General features: G+C 43.0%; 1 protein-coding gene across 4 annotated transcripts in view; it reads right to left on the minus strand.

The window, feature by feature from the left end:
* HIPK2 (homeodomain interacting protein kinase 2) overlaps nucleotides 1-14,373 on the minus strand; it is a 127,171-nt gene that overhangs the window by 24,380 nt on the left and 88,418 nt on the right. For all 4 annotated transcript variants that reach the window (XM_021536531.2, XM_021536501.3, XM_021536524.2 and 1 more), the window contains exons 3-7: nucleotides 10,466-10,589; nucleotides 8,272-8,391; nucleotides 7,500-7,586; nucleotides 6,228-6,412; nucleotides 2,338-2,500 (exon numbers count right to left, since the gene is read on the minus strand). In XM_021536531.2, the coding sequence (XP_021392206.1) occupies nucleotides 2,338-2,500; nucleotides 6,228-6,412; nucleotides 7,500-7,586; nucleotides 8,272-8,391; nucleotides 10,466-10,589 (679 nt within the window). The remainder of the gene's footprint in view (nucleotides 1-2,337; nucleotides 2,501-6,227; nucleotides 6,413-7,499; nucleotides 7,587-8,271; nucleotides 8,392-10,465; nucleotides 10,590-14,373) is intronic.

Consider the following 14,373-nt stretch of genomic DNA (forward strand, 5'->3'; position numbering starts at 1 on the left):
CAATCTGCCTGAGTGCGCCATGGCCGTGCCATGCCACGGGACCCCCGGCCACGCTGCTTGTACTGCTCAGAGACACAGCACATTCCTTACAGCAGGACTGCAGCCCCATTCCTCACCCAACTGGCTCTGATTCACAGCATGCATGATCAAGATGAGCTCAGAAACTGTTGCTATCCACAAATCACACTGTTCACTTGTCACATATGTAGCTCTAGAAGCTGCTCACATTTCTTAGGTAAAATAAACTCAGCACCTCCATGCCCTGTGAATTCTCATCCTGAGAAGGAAAATCCATCCTTGCCTTTCCTCTTAGATACCTTGAATCTAAGATGGCACATGCCCCTTGAATTATGTTTGAAATTTGAAGTACTCAGAAGGCATAACAGGAGGTAATGCTAATACTTGCAAAGTCCAAACTTTACTTAAATTGTCTTTAAAATCTCTTAGAGCAGGAACTCCAGTAGGGGATGTTTCAAAGCCAAAAAATCAGCCCAGAGTTCTGCAAAAATCTAGAAATCTGAAGACTTTTTTTTTCTTTTTTAAAATTTGGACTGGGTCTAATTGTTGCAAGCAAGGTCTGCTAGTGCTCCAAATATATGTTCTTAACATTTATGCTAGGGAGCCAGACACTACCAAATCAGAGCCCATCCTTCCCCTCTGTCCAAATACGCCAGCAACACTGCTGGAGTCTGATCAGACAAAATTTTCTCATGGTGAATGTACGAACCCAGGAGGAGGCTTTGATCAGGAGAGAGCAGACCAAGCATTTTGAACTGCCCTGGTTGCCACTGGACCTACGCTGCACTGCCACAGCCATGAGGGATGTGACAACAAAATATTTCTTCCTTCTCCTGATCCCCCCTCAGGGCAGGGGCTGTGAAGTGCAATCTGCTCTCCTGTGCAACACTCTGAGCAGCAACCACAGCAGCTCCCATACTCGTAATCGCAGAAGCCATAACTGGAAGGAGGCAATCCCCAGATATTTTGTAGAGACAGGAAACAAAAGAAAGCCAAGACAAGTGGTATGTTGAAGAGAATTGTGAAAGACTTAGAGCTTGTTCAAATTAAAACACCCTTCCTGGAAATATTTCTTCCAATTCTTCTAGGAACATTGGGCATACTGGTTCTGCTCAGAACAACACAACCCTTATGAGAATTCAGAAATGACCATGGATCTCCCCAGCCAACAGCTGAACTTAATGTCAAGTGAAATGCAAGGAAATGAAAGCAAGTCTGCCTTTCCTACAAGTAACTGTGGTACAGTGTCTCTGCCCTGCAGCTGGGACCTAGGGGAGCACATAGCATGCATTTCTTTAGTCAGCATCTCAGAAACAGCCTAGAAAGGGAACTGGTGTTTGTAACTAGTACCCTCTCACACCAAGTCATGACCTATCTATATCTGTGCCTGCCTGAATTGTTTCAAAAGGCCTTCTGTGATCACATGTATCAAGACCTGAGTCAAGAAGTCTGGTTTTTTCACTGACACAGGAGCATCCTGCACATCTGCACAGACTCCTTTAGCTCCCTGGCTTTCCAAACACCATTTCCGCAATGCCACCTGCAATCTCTAGAGTGAATCATGAGCAGCCTGTTCCCAAAAGGCTTCAAAGCAGCAGCTATTTCTTGAGCTTCAGTCTCTTAGAGTGTTCTCCCTGGGGAGTTTCCTTTTGCTGCTGTAATACAGTATCACAGCAACTTAGCCTGTTAGTCACATCAAATTTGCTAACGCAGCAAATTTGCCCCAACACTGGGGCAAGTAAAACTAATACAATGCATGATTATAAAGCCAGAGCCTACCAAACTGGAGTGCAATGTGTTCACAGTGGGGGCACATGCACATGGTCCCCACATCAACTGTGGCCCCTGGAGTAAAAGCAATGACAGATAAGAATAAATATTAATGCTAAACTCTTCTTTCCTGTTGATCAGTTACAGTGCTGTGTCTGTTACAGAGGGTTTAAACTCATTTTACTTCAATGCCAATTTGAAGAAGAGATGTAAGATCACAAATACTTCTGCCTGACCCAGGGAGTGAAGTACTGCTTGCTGCATTAAGGGACTAATGAGCTTTTCCCCATAGCAACCTCCCAAGCAAGCAGGATTTATCACCCCAACAACAATGTAAACAACGAAGGCAACATTTCACCATCACACAAAATGTCACAAGATTACTGCTTGCCTGAAGAAAAGAGAATGAGGAGAAGAGCAGAGGAAGGAGAGTAAAAGGCACCATCTCTTGGCAGGCATGTTAAATAGGATGCTACTTTGCTTTTCATCTTCTAGGCCCTCCTGACATAAATGTTTAAAGCACTGGCTGCTTGTGATTGATGCCCTCACCTGGTTGTGGACTGTGTTGAGCTGGTTGTTAAAAGTCATGGTCAGGTTGGTCGATGTACTTGGGGCTACGTGGGTGATGAATGGTGTCTTGCTCTGGTTCACCGTGTCGTACATATTCACCCGCCGCTTGCAAATCTCCATGTTCTGGAAGCAGGACTTGACACTGCACAGGGAAAGAGGGGCAAGGAAGGCAGAGAAAATCAACCAAGCGTCTCACACAGCTAACAGTTCATCACAGTGGCCCTGCAATAGGTCTCCATGGCAGGCTTAGCACTTTCTAGGCTCTTAAACCCCTTTGCTGTTGTATTCAGGTTTCTCTTAACCGGTGAGAGTCAGATTAACACTGTACTGACAAATGCCAAGCTGAGAGAGCTGCCCTGGGACTCCTGGGTCTCCCACAAGTTTCTGCACTACAATACAAGTCACAAATGAAAGGAAATTGGTTTCTCCTTAGGGGACAGGGCAGGAAATACAAAGTGGCTATATATTAAAAGACTGAAAGAGACTGAAAGCCAGAAAGAAAGATACTGTTTTTTTCATGATGATGGAGCCTGAGAGGAAAAGAAAACTCATGCTTTTTGCCTCAGTTTAAGTGTAAATTAAGATAGTTTTACATGTCTTTTGCAAGGAAGAATTTTACTGTTCTTGATCACCGAGACCCCCTAAAAACTCATCCTTGTTCCTTTAAAGCAGTTGTTTACCAACAGCTGAGTCCAGCTAAGCAGTTAAAACATTGCCCCTGTCTGGCTAAACGCTTGTGCAGATGCTTATCTTGAAGTATGACATATCCTCTTGCAGTCAATGGGACAATTCATATCAAAAAGTTATTCCAAAGCAAATTCCTCAATGCCCTGAGGGAATCTGGCTCTGAGGTTATCTCACAATGAGAACTGGATCTCTGGGTGAATGATTACATCTTCTTCTCCTACAATGACTTTTCCTTAAATGTTATTGATATAGCAATATAAATTTTGAGAAGTATCCTATTTTGTGCCCTAGTAAAGGAAATTAAATTCTCTCTACATTGCTAGAGCACAGTAGGCATCTGGTAGATGAAACTGTTCATATTTCATTAATTAGAATACCAAAGCATACAGAGGTTAAGAGTCAACAACACAGTGAACCTGGGCAACACTTTATTTTTAGTACAACTCACTTCTGATATCTGAAAACCAATACATGTTTTCCACAATTCTTCCACAATAACTGTTATTACAAATGTAACCTCAGAGTCTGAAACATAACCTCAGAAAGTATAAAGGCATTTATTTTATTTCTATTATCCCAACATGGAGAAAGAGAAATTCCAAGCAGCAAAAATTGGCTGTATGCTGAGCATTTTGTAATGATCTAAACTGTTTAAGGTAAGGGGTACATCCTCACATCACTTTTAAGAAACAGTGTCCCTTTAAAAGGAACAAACATCTGTGATCCCTAAGGTTGATGAAGAGGACCTAGATCTTTTTATCCTTGTCTTGTCTCTTACTCAAATGGTCACCTCTCTTATCCTACAAGTAATATCTTTGTAACTCGATCTGGGCCATAAACACCTGCAGACAAGCCAGGCTCAGGACACTGTGTACAGCTGCCCATTATGTGCATTCACTTCCAGAACTATACCTGTTGGTCACAGAACATCCAGCAAAATCAAACACTTATCAAATAAATGCAGAAGGCTATTGGATCACTTCTTTTCAGTCAAGTATGACTATAATTCTCCCTGCACAAAGAAGAAAGCAGTGGGAAGAGTATAGGCTCTGTACATGGTGAATAGTATGTGTTACTAAATGGTTTTGTCTAACAAGATGTAAGCTCTACAAATGCAATACCATGTTCTCTGGCTTTACTTTCAAAGAAGGTGGGAGCAAAAACCAGCAGGGACAAAGTAAAACAGACAGAAAGTCTGAGAAGTACTCAGCAATTTAAGAGCCAGGAAGTTAAATATGTGAAACGGGAAGCTAAGCTCACTCTGCTTGCTCCTTGTAAGAAAGCAGAACAGCCCCTCCTGCACTGTTTGAACTTGCAGCCTCTCTGAAAAGTGCCACAGCAGAGATTCCTACCAGAAGCTTCAGCTTCCATATATTCTCACTTTTTCTCCTGCCCAATTTATTTTCAAGAGAGATTACAGCTCCCTGCATCTTTCAAGGCTTTGAAGTTTCTATTCTCTAAAGCACAAGTAATCACAGAAAAAAGTTCCATCCACTTGCCATGCTGGTTACAGCTTATTTCTCTCTTTGCCAGTCACTGTTTCCAGCATGGAGGGGCTTGCAGGGTTACACACCCAGCTGGCACACACTTGGTATTCAGAGATGTGATGCTGAATTCTTTATTTGGCTAAAATTCTCACTGCTGTTGGCCCCAGTGATATTTTCAATCTTTCTGGGGCTTTGAGCAGCCACAAGTGAACACTTCAGAAATGAAGATGTGGTTATGGACTGTAGCATTAGTGGAAGGATTTCTGATGGCAATGCATTATGTCACAAATCTCTCCTATCTTACACAATCAGTTGTTGCACAGTCTGAAGGACTGCTGCAAATTAAAATACTTTTGTCTATGATCTTCACTCAGTATTTTTGCTGTCATATTTTATTCATGATTTTTTTTATATGAAACTTTACTTTTTTCCTGTTTAGCACAATCATATCCCATCTTGTTTTCATTTATCACTTACTATCTATTTATAGGTAACAATGCTCAAAGATGGCTGTGCAGGCTAAGTCTGGGTGTACACAGATCGTGCACCCACTACCTTCTGGCAAGCAGATGCTCTTATCTTGTGATAAATGTAACAAAAAGGCAGCTACAGCTCCTTTAAAGGGGTAAAGCTACCTTAAACAAACTCAAAATACTGCAGCCTCCCATGCAGGCAGGAGAGCTGACACAGTTACTTGTTGCTCTGCAGCACAAAAACACACTCTGCAGCTCTTCAAGCAGCCCCCTTTAATTTTGTACCTGAGCTCCTGACAGCCTCTAAAACACAGAAGTGGCACCCAATGAAGTACAGCACTGTGCCAATAATTGTTCTCCTGTCAAGGGGAAGGGACAGCCTGTGAAAGCACCTGGAACTGCCAAGTGCTGTAAAGCAGGATGTTCAAAGCTAAGTGTCCTGAAGGCTTTGCAAAACTCCCACTATATGTCAGCCTTCTCCACTTACACCTGAGAAGCCTGTTCCCCTATGTGAACTGGACATGGGCAGTGGGCTGGGGACAGGCATCCTGCATTTCAGGCTGCTGTGCTCTGTGGTGCAGCCTTAGGAGAAGGGCAGTCAGGCTTGAAGACATGATTTCTTCTCATCTCCATCAGGCGGTGGAGCCTGTCCTCATTCTACATGTGTCAGATGAGGTCAGAACGTGATATTTAAGGTGACACAGATGGACAACAACCAAGCTTAAAAGTTAACTCCTCATCCTGGTGCTTATGCCTATAAAACAGCCTGCTGCAGAACAGCTCTTCCCTTAAAAAGCAAACAGCCCCAAGCTGACTCCTAGTGCGATGGGAAGGTTCTGGGAGGAAGGGCTGGCTCCTCACTGCAGATAAGGAGATAAGGTTGATTACTCCAGTAACAATCAGGACTATATTACTTTGAAATAGACTGATACTTTCAGCACTAATTGCATAATTTCTCCTGCATTTTAATGCAAAAATATGTAATTACTGAATATTTACATAATTAATGTAGCACACAGTGCAGCGTTTTAAATGCCAAGCACCTACAACACAATTCTTGCAACCTTGAGTTGGCAATCGTCTTTTTTTTTAAGCAGGAAAAGATTAAAACGTAAGGATTAAACATCTTAACAAAGCCCCTCAGATACACTTTGTCTCCACCACAACCAGCTCTTCTTTTCACCCCTCAGTTCAAAACCCAAGGGGAACAAAAGCCACGTACTGTGTGCTGTGAGGGAAGTCGAGCAAGTGTGTCATGGTGACAAAAGGGTGGCTCAGAGTTTCAATGGGTGTTATCCTCTTATCCGCGTCTATCGTCAACATCTTCTTTAACAGATCTATGAACTCCCTCCGGTCTGCCTTTTCCACCAACATATCGCTTCCTTCCAAATCCGTCGTCATGTTTACCTAAAGGAGAAGGGACAGGAGTGAGAGCAAAGGGGAAGAGCAGATGGCCAAGTGTCCAGAAAACTGTGTTTACTCCTCCATGGAGCACATGCCCTGCCAGCCTCCCTGTCTAAAGGAGTAGCTGCTGAAGAGCCACGCCAGACTCCGTGGTGGCCACTCATCTGGCTTGTGCATGTCACATCCCCAGACAGACTGTTAAGTGTTCAGCTCGCCTGGGTCAGTGGCTAATGAAACACTTAGTCACCCTCCACTGAAGATGAACAGCTTCCATGTGGTACCAGGCAAGCTCTGATAATCACAGTATTTATCATATACTGTGCCATCAGATATTTATATATGCGTCCTATGAGCAAAAAATATATAAAATACATAAAAATTGTCAGTAGGTTTATGAGAAACATCCCATTCATGTATCAGGTCCCAGGGAAAAAAAAAAATACTTGTTCTATTATTTCATTAATTATCCAGTCTCCTCAGATTCGAGTCCTCCATTCCTGCACGTTTACATGTTTTACTTGCTACAACATCTAGACCTTGCTAGCACAAACTCCAGTTTGGTGCTAGTGGTGGATCAGTTTTGCACACTGGTTTGTCAGCACAAACTCCTGTCACAGGAGTGGTTATGCTGGGATTAGCTCTCACGACATGGACCTGACACAGTGAATTAGTGCTTCCCATTCTTCCCCCAGCCAGCCACGTTTTACAGCAAGCACATTCTTCTGTGGCCATGGTGAATATTTCCACTGTCACGCTTTAACAAATGGAAATATTAAAGCACAGAGAAAGCAAGTGACTTGCCAACAGTCATACAGAAGAGCACTAGAGAGACAAGAGAAAACGCAGGATTTCAACTCTCAGAGACGTGCCTTAGCCACTTTCCAAGGCTGCTTTACTACAGCACACATCCCCCTGTGTGCAGTCACTCCTACAAAGCAGCACGTAACAGCGAAGTTGGTAGGCATAATCCTGGTGTTTTTCAGGAGCTGGCCCCAGAATAGGATACACAGAGAACTTCCATAATTCCCTTTTCTTAGTGTTGCTGGAAAGTATGTGAACAGTCTTGCTGGTTACTCACCAATGCTCTTACCTGTGCCATATCATCCAAACAGTTGAAAATATACTTTCTTGCTTCCTTTGACTTAATCCCCGTCTCTGCCTCATGATCATCTGGTGTCTGCTCAAAACAGGACACGGGCATTAACCAACACTGCCCTGCAACCAGGGCACATTATGTGCCACTTCCCACATGTGCCTCATCCTGTCCTTATCAGGGACCATCATGCCTCTCTTGCCTGACCAGACACCATTTACATGATCTCCACCATGGTTATGTGACACCTTTTATGTCTCAAGGTGATTTATCTCTTCTATTTCACTTCTGAGGGTCCTCCCAACTATGGTGGTCTCTTACACCCACCCTGGCATTACGTACAGCATCCCATCCCAGCCAGAAGCCCACTGGCCTTTCTCCTTGGGGACAGCATGCAGCCAAACCCACTGGCATAGGACACTCAGGGCCCACCTGCTTTACTAGAGGTTTTGACTGTAGAATTAAAATGCTTGCCTTTTTTTCTCCCCACACTGAGTTAGAGCAAAGTCTGCCCACTACACACCAAATCACTGACTACTTAGAGAGAGATTTCCAGGTCAACTCTGGACTTAAATTTCCTACATTGCAATGCCAAGCAGGTGTATTATAAGCTCAAAATTTTGGGGATGTCAGTTTTACCTTGGGCAGTACCCACCCCTATGTCTGTGCTGCAATGCAAGTAGAAACTTAGGCTCTGAGGTGACCTGAATGTCTCCTCACTTCCAACCAACAACTGCAAGGTAAAAGAAACAAGGGAATGTCTTCCTACCTTCAGCCTCCACAAGGGATATGGTGAGTCTGTATCCCTGTTGAAAAACCTCGTTGTCTTTGTCCCTGCACTTAACAAATACTCTGCTGGTAAGCCCTGCGTCTGTGAAATGTAGCGAATCTGTAAGAGAAGGATGAGAGGTCACTGTTCGTCCTGTGGAGATCTCTGGAGGTCTTCCTTGAAGGAGTTCAGGAGGCATTTGAGCCAACAAAAAAAGAAGATGTAGCATGTAGAGAAACTTCACCCTGAAAAACTTAGTGCAAGGAATTAGAGGAAGAAAATTTCTGAATGGAGTTACCTCCATTTATCACATACATCACTGGAAACTCACCCTTGGAGTGCACTCCCACAAGGCCTATGGATGAAAAGTGGAAAGTTCCTAAATGTTTAAAGTTCAAAGAGAAGGACCCAAACAGCAATTTCAATGGCATGTCTCAACACTTTGCACCCTCTTCTCTCCAGGAAGTCATTTCAGCAATTTGATATTTGCTCTCTAACTTTTGCTGATTTTTCTCAATCTTCTTCCATCTGAGAACACAACCTGTCCTAGGAACAGTTTGAAGTTCCAAACAGAGGATTATGAAGTGACTGCCTTTGAACCAAGGTGAAATATATACTCAAACCAACTGACGTCCTCATGGTATGGAAAGTACTTGTCTCTACTGACTACATGATGTTATTTGGGTTGCATCCACAAGTCTGACCTCATTGGCACCCATAGAGCTAAAAGATACTCCATTTGTGTTTCCAGGATTTCAAACCTTTATTTATTTATAAAGGAGAAAGAGTCTGTGATTACAGAATTAAAGACCGATGTCACACATGCCTGAGGTGCCACACACAACCTTAACTTTGGCACCTACTGACTCCTGCATGGCTTCATTCTGCAAAATTGCTGCAAACTCTGCAAAACTATTAAAACCAGTCACCTACTCTCAAAAATGCTAGGGAAGAATGGAAAGTGTTTTTGAGAGAAGAAACAGAGAAAGATAAAAACATTAACAAATTGAAGGCATAAAAAGCAGCCGTGCTTTCAGTCACTTCCAAGCACTCAGGTCCCAGTTCACTGTGCATGGCTTGTTCAGCTCCTCAGAGCTCACACACTTGAGAGACAGCAGGATCCTGCCTCCAACCCAGTGCCAGTGCTGCAGCCAGCAGCCAGGATCAGCTCCTATCTCTTTCCCAGCTCCCCAGGAGCCCCTGTCACACTTTACCAGAGAAAGCTTTGTGCTGGGCAGTTAAGCTGGCCAGTAAGGTATTGGTGATTTCTTTTCCAGCTGTGTGTTTTATGGCTTTTGGGGTGTAATGGGGAAGGGAAAGAAATCTACTTTTCATGCTTGGTATGTGATTTTCAAACAGTTATAAGTTTCTCAGCTAAATTTGATTTCCTTTAGAGTCACTAATAGCCCTGCTCTTTGCTGCAAGTTATTTCCCCTGCCGAATTTTACCTTTAGCGCTCTGATTAAAAAAATACTGGTTTCAAAAGAAAAGTCAAGAAAATATTTCAGTATGTGAAAAACTTATGTATTTTTCTGCCTTTTTTTTTTTCCCCTTTCTTAAACATTTTTTTCCTAAAAGAAAAAAGACGCTTTTCAGGCTGCATTTGCAGACAGCTAAGATCAGCCTCAAGAATACTATGGGAATGCAAAGTATTCTACAGCCCTGGCTCTAGCTGCCGCTGCATTATCAGTTTTAGGACTACAAAAAGGGCATAAAAGCCTATAGGGAGAAAAGGGACGACAGCTTATATTAACTGGAAACCTACATCAATGCCAACGTTCTCCTTCTTGTCATTGCTTTTAATATGCACTCTCATAAAAGGGGTTATGAAATGCAGCTGAGTTCATGCAGTTTCTTCTAACAAATAAGGCTTTATACTGCACTTGCTGTTACAGCAGAGAACGGGTGCCTGCTCTGCTCAGTGAGGAGGGACATGTACAGAGCTCTTCAGTCAATGGCAGCGTTGAATCTTCATGGAGACTTCACTCAAGTCTTTTAAAAGCCAGCATGCCAAGCTGCACACTGGTTACCTGGAACAAATACCCAGGTGGATAATGACAATGTTGACTTGGGAGAGCTAGAATTACAGATCCATCATTGGCAAAAGTGAAAAAGTTGGCATTCGCCCACTCTGACAAGAGAAGGGGAAAAGATGTGTGCACTTACCAGCACCCAGGGCAATATCCACACCCACCTGATCATACTCTGAAGCTCCTGGGTACAAGGGCCAGCCCAAGAACAGCTCTGCAATGACACATCCCAATGACCACATATCGATTGCTTCACAAAAGGGTAAACCGAGGATGATTTCAGGGGCTCTGCAAAGGAAGAGGTTAGAAAACATCAGCAAGGGGAGCAGAGCTCTCAGCGGGTGTTGGGCAGCTGGTGCCCTTTGTGACACTCACAGAGCTGCCACCAACAAGTGTCACTGCTCTGACAGAGCTGGGGGACACACTGGTCACTGGCACAGTGCCTGCTAACCAAACATTAGTCGGTGAATATTTAGCCTTACAGAAGAGTACTGTGGCCATATACAGCCAAGAGACAGCCCTACATCTGGCAGCATTTTGTAAAGAAGGGAACTACAACTGCTTTCATCCAGCAAGTGGGATTATGAAGGCACCCAATCAAGGCCCCCACTCGAGGCTCTCAGGCCCAGCTCCCTGTCCTGTGGAGAACTGTGCAGATCCCCTGTTGTGAAGCATCCTCTGTTCACACAGCTCCGTGGGTTCACAAGCAGCCAGACATTAAATAATCATTACAGGACTGGTATAAAAGGATTACTGACTTTTTAAACAAATGGCTGTAACAATAAAACAAATAAATAATGTAATTAGATCTATTAGACCTAAGCCTTTTCCTCAGGAAGAAGTAGCCAAGAAGCCTTCCTTTCCCAGTCTGTCCCAGGCGCCTGATTAGATTTCTTTTTCACTTTCAGCCCAAACAGCCAAAATGCAGCAGCTCTCTGGCTATGCATTTATTGCTGGCTCCTGGAGATGCCACCAAAGCACCTCTGCTCCCTCCTCTTCCAGGAGGAATCTGTCCCACTGCCTTGAGCTGCTTGGAATCCTCCTCCACTGATGCTGACAAGGTCTGTAGGATGAGGTTAGACGAACTTGCTCAGCTCCAGTGGCCAAGGTGAGACAAGATGAATCCTGACCTATGTGCCCCAAACATTCTGCATTTCAAAAACTTCGGTGTGAAAGAATCAAAAATATTTCCCAAATACTGAAAACCTTATACACACAAACACCTTCCTTACTTATCCCACCTCTGCCTAGATGTCCACATGCAGTTATATGACACAGCTCCTATTTATACAAGGATCTCCTAAAGCTTCTCTCCGGTTCTTGCAATGCTTCTAAAGCCCCAGCTTTTGGTTTCATGGGATGTACAGCAGGAAGAATAACTTACTTGCCCATACTCCTCTAACTATAAAGAAAGAAAAAGCAAAAGACAGATAAAAGAAACACACACTGCCTTAAATCTTTCATCATTTTAAATATAGCCTTGGGATTTCTCAAGCTCTTATGCATATTTTGGAAATGCCTGAGGTTGGCTATTGAGCAAATGAAGTGCCACCATCCAAAGCTCGAAATAGGACCCATGGTTCCCAGTTCCCCATTTGTCATCAGGATAAGATCTGACACTAGTGAAATCATACTAAGGATTACCAATTGCAGTGGAAAATATTATGTTTTAATCACGCCATTATATAGTCATGTCAAGACAAGTATTTAGCCAAGAAACCAAGCAAAATGGTATTTTTTTTCCAAAGAAGCAAAGACCCTGTAGCAAGAATCCATGCGCCACAAACCCCCCTAGTTTTGAGGGGACTTGTAATGATAAAAGTCCCAAACTACTTCTTCTTAAACCAGCAATGCAGAACGTAAAAAATTACAGGAAATTCTGAGATTTTAGAGTTCTTAGTGTCATTCCCACAAAACAAAACAAAACACCAAAAAAAACCCCAAAACAAACAAACAAACAAACCCCAAAAAACAAAAAAAACCCCAACAAGTCAGAAACTTAAAAAGTAGCTAACTTTAGTCCTTCTAGCTTCATCTATGCTTATCATTGTCATATCCTTGTGCTCTTTAACCCACTGTGACAAACTCTTTATTCTAACAGCAATCTCTCCTCATGAACAAGGGGTTAATTTTCCTCTTTTCCTCCCTATTCCGTCATCCCTGTCATCCCTACACATTACTCGACACCTAGACAAAATGCAGAGAGAAAAAGACAGCTATGGTGACCTGAATCTCATTACTATGTAAATCCTGCATTCAAAGCCATCTGCCTCTCCCTGCCTGCCTTCCACATTGTGAACGAAATGTCCCTGGTCACTAATGAGAGCTCAGCCACGAATCGCCTCAACTTCAAATCCCTCCCACTAACTCAAGAGGAGGGGTGGACTACAGGGATATTCCCAACATGATTTTTTGTGGAAAACTCCTTGTGCATAAAAATCACTTGCACTGCTGTCATATGCAGCACACATCTCCCTTCCTCTCTCCCCACACTTATGCTGCCAACACGTTCAGACCCCTGCTAGAAGGGATGACCTAGAATTTGAGGTTCCAAAATCTCTTAATTTTTTTTCTCCTGAGTCTTTGGCTGTCCAGTGGGTTTTCCTGAAAGCTCCACTTTCTGGAGTGCAGTAATAAGGAGAGAATTTCTTTTTTACATGCAGAAGAAGTTTTCCATCTTAGCTATTGGGAAGAAAAGCACAAATCTTATGTCCATATTATTTAAACACAAAGAATGCAACTAAATAGAACACCACTCATTCTATGAATTCTAACAATGGTGAGAATGTCTGTGAGAAGGGGCTGGATTGAGGTGATATGGTGCCTTATGTACACCACAGCCACCACTTACTGTGGTGGCTTCATGTAATCAGCCTTCATGTAATCATCGTGATTTTCCATGGAGAGGGAGTGACCCTAAGACAAAAAGATCTTGTTAATTAAATAATCATTAGGACACCTCAAGAACAACAGGTAGTGGACACCACACAGGATTCCAGATTTTCAGCCAGCAGATACCTCCTGTTTGCTGTGGGAAAGAGGGAGCTGCAGTCAGCAGGAGCAGTGCTCTGCCTGTTTGTAAAAAAGAAATGGCCAATGCCAAGCATTTTGGTGCAGGATGCTACGAGCTCAGTAATGAAATAACCTGTCCACTGATAAAATACCTTTGAATCTCCACTGTGGTAGATATCATTCTTTATACTCAGTTATGGATGCATACATCTTTCTGCACATGGTATCTAACATGTGCAACTCCTCTCTTTTTTAACGTAAGTATGTCAATTTTTAAAGGCAAGGTGAGATCTTGACTTCCATTGCATGTTGTGGCACAAAGTTCCACATGCAACCTTCTTCTTTCAGTAGCATCTTAGCTCAGCTGTTTAAAGCTTGATTTTCCTTCACCAGGTTTACATTTGTCACCTCTCACTTTATGTTCACATAGATTGGTCTAAAGGTGAAGATGGAAGTGATTGAATCACCTGTCCTTTACCACAAGCTGTTTTTACATCTCTGCCCTGTTCTTCCTCGTCTGCAGCAACTTCTGCCTTCTCAGTGTACCATCCCATGGATGTTTCAATCCACTTCCACTGCCTGACCCTGCAACTCCTCTTCCTGACTGCTTGGAGACAGGCTGAACAGACCTAGAAAGAGTTAAACACAAGGATATTCCCCAGACTTATTTTACACTATTTGCAGAATGCTTTCGCGTTCCAGTCTTCCCTAAGCTTAATATTTTGTTTGCTTTTGGAGTGACACAAGGCATTTCAGCAGATGTTTTATCTGGGAGATCCTCTGAGACACACAGTACTTTCTCCCGAGAAGCTGCAGTTAATTTAGGACACAGAATTATGCAGAAATAGTTCATTTTTTCTCTTCCAGTGTTTACTGCCTTTCGGTACTGCACTGATCTGGCATAATGTTTTCTGTAATCTAGATCAAGTCCTTTAAATGCCCCTCACTCTTTTCTGCAGTCTAACCTAAGCCAGTATGTGATAGCTGCATGTTTAAACACTTCACTACTGGTCCAGCACTTTTTACAGATAATTAATACATTAAATAACTCTTGTCCTAA

The sequence above is a fragment of the Lonchura striata genome, chromosome 5 (genome assembly GCF_046129695.1).
Source record: "Lonchura striata isolate bLonStr1 chromosome 5, bLonStr1.mat, whole genome shotgun sequence".
Lineage (NCBI taxonomy): Eukaryota > Metazoa > Chordata > Aves > Passeriformes > Estrildidae > Lonchura > Lonchura striata.